This window comes from Mesoplodon mirus (assembly GCF_964341445.2).
Source record: "Mesoplodon mirus genome assembly, chromosome: 12".
NCBI classification, from domain to species: Eukaryota; Metazoa; Chordata; class Mammalia; order Artiodactyla; family Ziphiidae; genus Mesoplodon; species Mesoplodon mirus.
In genome coordinates, this window is record NC_138988.1 from 98,006,353 (window position 1) to 98,018,495 (window position 12,143).

Here is a 12,143-nt window from a genome sequence, read left to right on the forward strand (position 1 = left end):
TTCCATTCTAGAGCAGAAATAGGAGTTTCATTCTCTTTGGTCCATGCAGCCATACACTTAATGTGTCCAAGTTATTTTCTGGCTAATTTCAGATTCTGAACCATGTGTTCCATGTTACCTTACCATGGTAACTTTCTGAAACATAAAATAACCATGTGTTAAAATAAATATTCATTTCTACAGATCTCAAACCATTTCAACATGTTACTGGTAATTCCTCCCAAAGAATATGAACACTTTAAATTATTGACCAAAGAATTTAAAGAATAACCAAAGTAAAGGAAGAACACAATTCAAGTCTAACAGAAAAGGAAAAATCGAATTGACTTGGAAGATTTAGGCCTAAATTTAATTTAGGAAAATGTCAGTAATATAAAGAACACATGAAAACAATTTTAGGCTTGAACATAATAAAAAGAATCAATTTTAAGATTCACTTTAAAGATCTCTAAGAATGCATACTTGCTTCTTGGGTTTTTTAAAAACAAATTTCCAAGCCACAGTGTTATTAAACTCCCCCACCGCCCCAAACTGGCTTCCATACTGGTAAAATACCCCCAGCTCCTCATCGGTGAGTTGTTGATACTCTTCAGCTTTTTGGTGGAGAAAAGGTGCCGTGGGTAACACAGGTCTTATGTTTGAATGAAACCTAATAGAAACTTACGTTTTTCCAAATTGGATTATAAAACAGTGAGGCTAGAGTATGCAGATTATTTTTTGGATTGTCCTTAACTTCGTATTTTCTGCAGTTGGCTTTTCCTTTGAGTTACCATATATATAATTGTACCTGGTATTAAAAAAATCTCAGTAGGAGACAAATTCCACCAGGTTCTGTGTTGCCCTTACTTCTTGTACTCTTAAATACAATTACGTATTGCCAAAACCTCTTAAAACCTCTACGGATTTTTTCATTCTAATAAATGTCATCACAGATTCTAGTAAACTTAAATAACAGCGTAAAACAAGAGCTGAACAACTGAAATGAATAACTCAAATATGCATTCAATATTGTATTGATATGCTGAGATTTGTTGCCAAATTTTATAATTATTTACTATATTTCCCCAATTTTTTTTTTTTTTTTTTTTTTTTTTTTTTTTTTTGTGGTACGCGGGCCTCTCACTGTTGCGGCCTCTCCCGTTGTGGAGCACAGGCTCCGGACGCGCAGGCTCAGCGGCCATGGCTCACGGGCCCAGCCGCTCCGCGGCAGGTGGGATCTTCCCGGACCGGGGCACGAACCCGCGTCCCCTGCATCGGCAGGCGGACTCTCATCCATGGCACCACCAGGGAAGCCCCCCCGATTTTTACTTAGAGAAATTATGATGCTACCACATACCCAAAGTAAGATAGTTTATTACTCTTCCTATGTGTTTCTTATCTACAAATGAGGCTTCTTGTTTTCATAGCCTAATTTAGGCCACTCTTTAAATAGAGTTAATACTCCAGAATGAAAGACTGCTTATGTTTTGTCAAAAATCAAGATATATGCAACACGTAATACAATCCCACTGAGATACTTGTTGTAAAGACGTTTTCTCCGTGAGCTACATGGCAAACACTTTCTTTAGAAGGGGCAAGAATGCAACGTGCATTTCAGAGTTCTTACAAAATTTAAAAGAACATTTTCAAATTATACTTTCGTGACACACAAGCTACAATCAATGTGTATGACCCATGAAGTTTTTAAATTCATATCAATAGAATGTTTATGTATGAGGGAAACTATTAAAGAGTGTTACTTAAGTGAGTGAAAAGGATGCACCCTATAGATCTACTTTGAGTCCTTAAAAGAGTTCAGCAGTTTTCCATTAAGTATTATGTTTCACGTAGGTAACAATAATGCCTAACTTATATGAAAGCCCTAAATCCCAGAAACGTTCAACGTTAAAAATCAAATAATTTGTCTCATATTAAATGATTCGGTATTCGGCACTCATACGGGATTTAGCATTACAGAACAAAAATCTCACGACACCACCTGAATTCATGTCAAATATGTTCACAGCACTCATCTACATCTACACTTGCAAATTTCACATGATCAATGTTAAAAAAAGAAAAGAGTTTGGCACATATGTCAATTCTTCAAAACGTCCCTGTAACTTAACACAACACTGTTAAGAACGATGATTCAACGCCAGTGTTAACCTGATTGGCAGCTAAACAAGGTGCTTTTTCTCGTAGCTTCACGTAGTGTCATGCGCCTTGCCTGGGACGGAGGCACGTAAGGTGCAGTGCGGTAGTGCAATCACTTGAACACCAGAGGGCAATCTTCCCACACAGCTCAAGACCTTATGTTTTGACCTGCTCCTTCCACATTCTTGTACAATTTCATTCCCACTTGTTAACAATGCCATTTGCAGAGAATCTGTACATCTGCTTCCTTATGTGAAGTAAGACATGCCCACAGAAACCTCAGAGTGTGGCGAGAATCCTTGAAAAGGAGATGATTAATGTCAGTACGGTCTGTCCAACGCCCCACACCAGTGCTTCCAAGGGGGCCATGTTCTTCCCTGCCACTCTGTAAATGCCGGCGACTGCTGCACCTAGATGAGAAAGAGGGAGAGACAAATAACACCTTCATTCATTCTGAGACACGCTACGTGGCTGTAACTTAAAATCTCTTTTCATTTGAGCCAAACAGTAAGTCATCAGTCATTCTCATTTTATAATTTTCTATGAAAGAGTTTCCATGTGATTGGTAAAAGTTACTCTACCATACCACATTTACCCACAAAACTGAATAACAGGCTTCTCTATTCAACTGCAAAATATGTATTTATGGTATATGCTGCTTACTTGCCATAAAATATGTTCATAAAAAATGAGTAATTCATTATTGTAATCTCTCAGCTGGGTGTTAAATCGGCCAGACCTCATCAGCACTTTTATGAACATATGAAACAGTATATTGGTAATTATAAATAATAATACAGAAAACCATATAATTTAATATAATTTCTAAATTATTCAAGAAAAAAGTTAATATTAAAGGAATTTTAATTTATTTCAGTAAAATGAACTAATTCTTAAATGTCGCATAAAAGATCAGAATTTTGACTAATGTACTTCACAATCTACCATATAAAATGGTTTAAGTGTTTTAATAAAGCATACAACTGTAAAGTTATTTGGAGACTAGTATCTTGACATCTAATAAAAGTGGAATATGAACCTGACATCCATCTGTTCTAGGAAAATTTTTTAGATAACAAGCATTTCTGAGAATGAGAGAATCTCAGGAGCTTCAGAGCCCCGAGGCTCGGTTCAACACTTCATCTTATTGCTATAGTATGTATAATGATGTGGTATCTAAGAGGCTGATTTTAAAAGTACATCCAGAAATCATAAAAGGAGGAAACATTTAAAGTGTGGTTATGCCATCTCACAGGTTGAGATGGCCTTACAACTTTTCTCTAGAAAAAACTGTATGTATCCTAGAATGATCAAACAAAAAGAACAGAAATAAATTATTTGAAGACACTGAATTATAATTATTTGAGATAGAAATTCTACTCATAAAAATTAGCTAAGAATTAACTCCAGAGCTCACTTAAATTCAAAATATTATATTTCTCTATAGAAGACATAAATAGGAAAAGCAAATTATTAATTTAAGCCAAGGGCTTTCATATACATATTTTAAAGAAGGAAATTAAAATATATAGTATATTTACAGCATACTGTGTATCTTGACAGGAACTTTATCATCTTAAATATGATACCACTCCTGAGTATTATTACTTAATTTAAAGATGAATAAAACAGAGGTTCAGAGAGTTTCAATTACTAGCCCAAGGAAATATAGTAAGTACAGAGCTGGAATTTCAATCCAGGTTAGTCTGGCTATAAATTTCCAAATCATTCTATCATTTCACATTTACACCAGTGGAAAAGAGAATAAGGAATTCAGAAAATAATAAAGTAACTGATAATTATCTCAATACTAAATAAAACTAGTAGCACCAACATTTACTTAATCAAGTAATAAACTTCACTAGTATAATTAATCATATCCTCAAATTTTAGAATTGGATAACATTCTGAAAATATTTTAAAGATCTTAGCCTTCTTTGTTATCAGAAATTATGTTAAAATAAACCTGAGAAATACTGTCTTTACTTTGGGTTCACCCTAGATTTCCATGACTATCTTCAATTTTAAAAACCACAATTTGGCCTCCATTTCTCCAGCACTAAATTTTCAAAAATGATCCAAAAGGTGAAAAACATAGCAATTACTAGCTCAGGCTGCCTGGGAAGTGCCAATTTGTTAATTCAAACATCTCATGCTTATACAAAGTTAAGAGCATGGATTTTGGAGCTAGACTTGTGGGTTAAAATCCAAGCTCCACTAATTAGTAGCTGTGTTACACTGAGCAATCACTTAACCTCCCTGTGCCTTATTTCTTCAACTGTAAAATGGGTGGGTTTGAAGATAATACTTGGAAAGTGCTTAAAATAGTGTCTGGTCCCAGTATGTACTCCAACTTTTGGTTAGTAGTTGTTACAGTAGTAAATGATAAAGGAATTTCCAATCAGTGATTCATCATTCATTAAATGGTGTGGAACAACTGATAGCCACTTGGAAGAAATAAATTTAGGTCCCTACTTCATACCACTCCCCAGAGTAAATTCAGATGGGTTAAAAAACTAGATGTTAAAAGCAAATAAATAAAATGAATTTCACTTTGGAAGGTTTGGTGTTTGAGGAATAACTTACAAAACCACAAATAACCCACTTTTCTTTACACTCTTTCAAGAAACAGAGGATAAGATCTTCAACCCTATAATGTAAGGGGAGAAAAACCACTGTAAAACTCGGGAGTTTCCAAAATCAAGAGAGATATTGATAGTGTTATACAGAAAATAAAACGAACTACGGTTTTCCTCCCAGCAGATAATCAGGAACCAATTTGTAAGTTACAACTTCCCTTCAAAAGCAGCAGATTTACACTAGTTCCCATTGCACTATATAATTTCACAGCCCAGAAGCACTAGTCAGAAAAGACTGTTCCAGTGGAACTCTTAATCGATAAGATCTGAAAGAAAACAATTTTGTGTGCCTATTAAATGATTTTGGAAACACTATTAAATATTGAGCAGATATGGAGTATTTATAAAATACATGTAGACTGTTAAAAAACACACACACACAACAAATTCCCAAGTACCACCATCCAACTGAAGAAAAGAACATTACTATTTCATCTGAGGTTCCAGTGCACTCTCCTCAGTTACATCCCATTCCCTCCCAAATTTGGTTTTTATCATTCCTTTGCTTTTCTTCAGCTTTAATGCCTGCCTATATCCTAAGATATCTATTATTTAGTTTTATAAATAAATGAATTTTATATAAATTGATACTGTAAGTATTTTGGAATCTTTGGCTCAATGTTATATTCAGAAAATTATCCATCTTGTTGTATATAGCAGTAAGTCATACATTTCCACTGTTGTATAGAATTCCAAGTATGAATATACCCCAACTTATTTATCCATTCTACTGTGGATGACATTGTTTCTAGTCCTTAACAATGACAAACCCTGCTTCTGTGAACATCTTTGTAACATGACCTCTGGCACACATACGCAATCAAGAGTTTCTCTACAATGTGGGTAAAAGTAGAATTGCTCAGTCCTATGTTATGGGCATTTTCAACTTTACTAGGTAATGCCAACTTGTTTTCCAAAGTAATTGTACCAATTTATATCCCAGTTACTCCATATCCTCAGAAGCAGTTAATATCTTTAAAAAATTTTTTTGTCAATCTGGCAGGTAAGAGATGTTATCTCTGCAGTTAATTTGGGTTTCCCTGATTTTTAATGTCATTGAGCTTTTCCTCACATATTCTTCACATTTGGCCATTAGGGTTTCTACTTCTAAGAAATGTTTGTCAAATCTTTTGTCCATTTTTCTAGTGGATTGTCATTTTCTTATTTGATTCATGGGGTTTTTTTTAAATATAGTTTGGATATTAATCTTTTTACATTTATATAAGCTAACAAATGTCTTCCCCCAATTTGTGCTTTAGTTTTCACTCCTGTTAAGATGTATTTTGCTGAACAATAGCCAGTTGAAAGAGTACAAATATTGTGGTCCTTATTTTCTTGGTGAAGTGTATGCAAGAATGAAGAAGGCAGAAGTGTAATAGGGTGCCTGAAATAAATGAAACATGTTTGGAACTGCCACTGTGAACAACAGCAGAAGGTATCAATTAGAAATATGTAAAGATCCCAAAAGTATTAAGGGGCTAGAGAAGACTGGCATAGCAAAGATGAAGTGGAGAAAGCAATTCTGCTGAGCTGAGCTGAAGGTAAATAACAGATATAAACCTGCAAGGACAAGGGTGACTAGGAGAAGAGTCACCAGTGGACAGAGATGTCAATATACAGCAACATAAAGTGTCTGCAGAGAGGTGGACCACTGAAAAGTGATTTAATCTGCCCTCCACATTCCTGAGAGAATGCAAATATAAAGGTTAAGGCAGATTTGGTTCTAATGGTGTTGACTCTCAGTTTGTGTAATCAGATCAGGGGTCAGCAAACTGTGATCCACAGGTCCAGTCTGACTCACCACCTGTTTTTGTACAGCATGTGAGCTAAGAATGGTTTTTACATTTTTAAATGGTTTAAAAAAATCAAAAGAATAATAATATTTCATGATACATGAAAATTATACAAAATTCAAACTTTAGTGTCCATAAATAATGTTTTATTGGCATACAGCCATAGTCATTTCTGATACTGAACTATCTTTGCGTTCCTAGGATAACATTCTTAAAGTAAATGAACCTATACTTTTCCATCCTTCTGTAGTCTTCATCTTGTTTAGCAACAAGATTACTTTGATCCAGCAAACATGCTGTGCACAGTTTTTAATTTTTCCATTTCCTGCAATAATTTGGAAAAAATAGGAACTGTTCCCTGAAAATTTGGTAGAACTCATCTGTAAACCTCATTTGAGTCTGGACTTCTTTTGGGAGGAGGGGTCTTCAACATTCCAATTGTTTAAAAATACTTATTGTATTATTCATATTTTCTATTTCTTCTTAGGCCAATTTTAGCAACTTATATTTAGGAATATATAGCTGTTTACAAAACTTTCATTTTTTTTAAACTTTCATTTTTATAATTCCTTATTCTACCTTTATTATTGAGTCTGTAGTTATTTCTTCTATGTTGTTCCATATTTTACTTTTCTGTCTTAACTATTTTAGAGTTACGGCAGCAATCTATTCACCTTATTATCTTTCCAGAAAACCAGTTTTTTGCTTGTTATTAATCTCTCATAAACTCAACTTAAAAAACTTAAATGCATTTCTCTATAAATAAAAATATATATATATAATAAAACTAAACAACGTAATTAAAAAAGATACCATGCACAACAACCATAACATAATAAGAGTTTAGGAATTAATAAAAATATACAACCCTCCTATTGAAAAAAACACTTTTAAACTCTAACAAAAGACATAGAAAATGATCTGAACAAATGGAGATATATTACATGTTCCTGGGTGGGATTTAATTTAATATGTCAATTCTTCCCAAATTAACCTCTACAATGAATTAAATCCCCATAAAAATCACAGTTATACTTTTTGAGGAACTCAGTAGACATATTCTAAAATTTATATGAAAGAATAAAGGTCCATGAATAGTTATGTTAACTTTGAGAAAGAAAAGAAATGAGAGGGACCAGCCCTACCAGATATTAAGAAATACTACAAAACAATAGAGACAAAGAAATGAGGCCTTGCTGCAAGAACAGATAAAAAGACTAACAAACCAGAACAGAACTTGAAGGCAGGTCCATGTACCTTGAGAACACAGTACACAAAAAAGGATGAATCAATGGATAGATTTTTTTAGTGATGTGGTAAAAATTGACTTACTACATGGGAGGAAAAAAAAATACACCTGGAATCCTATCTAGTTCCAAACACAAAGATGGACTCTAGACCAGAAGGCAAATTATGACCTGAATGTCAGACATCTGTTTTTGTAAATAAAGTTTTATTGGAAAAAGCCATGCCTATTCATTTACCAATGTCTGTGGCTGCTTTTATGCCCTAATGGCAGAGCAGAATAGTAGTGACACAGACCCTCTGGCCTGCAAAGTTTAAAATAGTTACTATCTGGCCTTTCAAGAAAATGTTTGCTCAGTCCTGCTCTAGATAAATTAAAGACTTTAATACAAAGGTAAAACTATAAAATTAACAAAAGAAAATATATCAGAGTATCTTTTGACCTTGGTGTGAAGAACTTCTTAAATAAAATTCTAAATTATAAACCATAGGCAAAAGGACTCTTTAAGCTGATTATATAGAATAAGGATTTCTGCTTAATAAACAACATCATGGATGAAGGTACTGATACAAGACAGGGAAGTTATTTGCAAAGTTCAAAGCCAATAAGACACCAATACATCTAAGAAACATCAATCATTTAATAAAAACAAGAACCCCAAAAGAAAAGCACAGAATTTAAAGAAGCAATTTGTAGAAGAAGAAATCTAAATATATGATAAGAATAGAAAGAGATGTTCAAATTCATTAGTAATCAGAGAAATGCAAATTAAACCAACAAAGAGGTGTCACTTTAGCCCCCAGACTCGCTAAAATTAGACAGCAATACAATGCCAAGCAATGGCATTACAGAGAAACCCATTTCCTCCCAATTCTGGTATTAACTATCAGTACTAACTAAAATGAAAAATCACTCTATTCTGGAAATAAAAATCTAAGCGGTAGTAAAATATAATAGATATGTATCTATCTTCAGTCAGCCATCATTTGCTGAATACAGATATTTAGCCATCATTTGCTGAATTGAATATACGGCTACGATTGTGCTAGCACTCACAAAATACATTAAGAAAATAAATGCAGTTAAATATTCACATTGGCTAGTTTTCTTAATTCAAGTGTTTGCAGGTCAAAAAATTAGCCAGAAGAAATTTATATGTTTTATTGTTAACCTGGATACAAATTTTTACTTGAAATTGTGTCAGACATATTTGTAAGGATTTTTAAATATAACACTGCAGTTTCCAAAATCATTAGCTTATTTTATTCTTGACTGAATTGAAAGCAGGTAATATATACATACACATCATTAGGGAAGTAGAATCATGTTCTCTTTAAAATTTCACAATAATTTACAGCAGTAAACACACATGTAATACACATAGGACTTTAGACTTCGGAACAAGCTGGTCCTTCTTCCTTCCTCCTCTGTTTACGGTTCCACAATTATAGCAGTGGCCCTCGTCAAGAACATCAGCAGTCCCTTTCATGTCTCTTTGTACGCCACCACAGTGAATAACAACTAATTTGGACTTTTCCCTTTGCCACAGTCCTGACACCAACTCCTTTTCCAACCCACTGCCACTAGTCTAGTTCAGATCTAGCCTCAAATTCAGATCCCAGTTAATGCCTCAACTCCTCTTCTTTCCCCTTTTTCCTCCCTTCTTCCCTCCCCCCACTTTCTTCCTTCCTTTCCTCTGTGCTTCCTCCCTCACTACATCCATCTATCCAACCAGTATTTTCTGAGTATCTGTTCCATTCCAGGTACTGTTTTATTGTTGGAAATTCAGCAGTGATGAAGACAGACAAGGTCCCTGCCCTTTCAGAGTTTCTTCTTGGTTCTTTCTTCACATATATTCTACATTCAGCCATAAAATAAATTTTCCTATTGAATTGCTTTGCCCCTTTCCAAGCCCATTCTAAAATATCTAATTGTTTTCCATGACCCACAGAATAAAGTCCAGACTCTGGCTGGCCATCCAAGATCCTTGAGGATCTGGCTCTTTCCAACTGAATTTCCTACTACTCCACTCTGCACATTCGGTGCTTCAGCTACATCTGATTGCTTGTTTTAAACTCTACCTATGGCAAAATGAATGAAGTACCATATGAGAAATTTACAGGTGGAATGCAGCAACAACGAAAACCTAATGCAAGATAACACACAAAAACCAAATAGTAAATGAAGACAGGATGAGAAAATAGACTACTCCCTATTTCCCACAACTATTTTATGACTGTCTTATTTGTGCCACAGGACAAACCCAGAGACATGGGAACAGGGCTCTCCCCTCAAGGCAAGGCATGCTGATCACTCTGGGAAAAGGTGACTGTCGGACACAGAAGGAGGGAGGCCTTGGAGCCATGGAAGAAAAGGACTTCCTCTCATCTCTGGGGCTAAGAACGAACTTAGGAAGGAAGAAGCCCTCGGTGGCGAGTCTTGAAGCAGATCCAGCAGCGACAGCCAGCTACCCTAGCCTCCCAGAAGCCGGCCAGAGTGAACGGCAACAGAAGCTCTGCTGTTCACCTGCAGTGATGAGACCACACAGCAAAGAGAAGCACCAGTGTCCGGCAAAACCACACGAAGGAAGCGGCTGAGGCCCCTCCAGGCTCAACAGGATGCATCTAAGTTCTGGCTCAACTAGCACAGCAGAACCCCAGGCTGGAGTTGGGGCCTGAGTACAGCGCTAAGAGGAGAAGGTCAGAGGGAGTGAACCTGAGGACTGTAGGACATGCACATGAGGCAGCACAGTAGAAAACTTGCAAACAGCTGGAGGACACCGTAAAGTGGCTAATTTCTAGTAGGCCAGGGGAGATTTATGTCATAATAATTTGTGTTTAAGAAGGAAGTGCACTATTATGGTCAATTAATCTGCATACGACAGAGGAGGCAAGAATATAAAATGGAGAAATTCAAAAAGTGCTGCTGGGAAAACTGGACCACTACATGTAAAAGAATGAAATTAGAAACTTCTCTAGCACCATATACAAAAATAAACTCAAAATGGATTAAAGACCTAAATGTAAGACTGGATACTATAAAACTCCTACAGGAAAACATAGGCAGAACACTTTGACATAAATCGTAGCAAGAGTTTTTTGGATCTATCTCCTAAAGTAATGGAAGCAAAAGCAAAAACAAACAAATGGGAACTAATTAAACTTAAAAGCTTTTGCAGAGCAAAGGAAACCATAAACAAAATGAAACAACAACCTATGGAATGGGAGAAAATATCTTCAAATGATGCGACCGACAAGGATTGATTTCCAAAATATACAAACAGCTCATACAGCTCAACATCAAAAAAACAAACAGGGCCTCCCTGGTGGCGCAGTGGTTGAGAGTCCGCCTGCCGATGCAGGGGATACGGGTTCGTGCCCCGGTCTGGGAGGATCCCATATGCCGCGGAGCGGCTGGGCCCGTGAGCCATGGCCGCTGGGCCTGCGCATCCGGAGCCTGTGCTCCGCAACGGGAGAGGCCACAACAGTGAGAGGCCCGCATACCGCAAAAAGAAAAAAAAAAAAAAAAAAACAAACAACCCAATTAAAAAATGGGCAGAAGACCTAAATAGGTATTTTTCCAAAGAAGATATACAATGGCCAATTAGGCATATGAAAAGATGCTCAACATTGCTAATTATTAGAAAAATACAAATCAAAACTATAATGAGGTATCACTTCACACCAGTCAGAACGGCCATAGTCAAAAAGTCTACAAATAATAAATTCTGGAGAGTGTGTGGAGGAAAGGAAACTCTCCTACACTGTTGGTGGGAATGTACATTGGTACAGCCGTTATGGAGAACAGTATGGAGGTTCTTTAAAACACTAAAAATAGAGTTACCATATGACTCAGCAATTCCATTCCTGAGCATATATCCGGAGGAAACTCTAATTTAAAATGATACATGCACCCCAATGTTCATTATAGCACTATTTACAAGAGCCAATACATGAAAGCAACCTAAGAGTCCATGGACAGATGAACGGATAAAGATGTGGTATATATACACAATGGAATATTACTCAGAATAAAAAAGAATGAAATGATGCCATTTGCAGCAACATGGATGGACCTAGCGATCATCATACTAAGTGAAGTAAGTCAGACAGAAAAAAAGACAAATATCATATGATATCACTTATATGTGGAATCTAAAAAAAATGATACAAATAGACTTATTTACAAAACAGAAACGCACTCACAGATGTAGAAAGTAAAGTTATGCTTACCAAAGGGGAAAGCGGGGGGAAGGGATAAATTTGGAATTTGGTATTAACAGATAAACACTACTATATATAAAATAGTTAAACAACAAGGACCTACTGT

The 12,143-nt window shown here is 35.7% G+C and overlaps 1 protein-coding gene across 1 annotated transcript in view; it reads right to left on the reverse strand.

The window, feature by feature from the left end:
- Positions 1-301: 301 nt before the first annotated feature.
- TMEM170B (transmembrane protein 170B) overlaps positions 302-12,143 on the reverse strand; it is a 29,344-nt gene continuing 17,502 nt past the window's right edge. Inside the window, exon 3 of the mRNA XM_082638870.1 lies at positions 302-2,546. Within this exon, the coding sequence (XP_082494996.1) occupies positions 2,416-2,546 (131 nt within the window). The 3' untranslated portion in view covers positions 302-2,415. The remainder of the gene's footprint in view (positions 2,547-12,143) is intronic.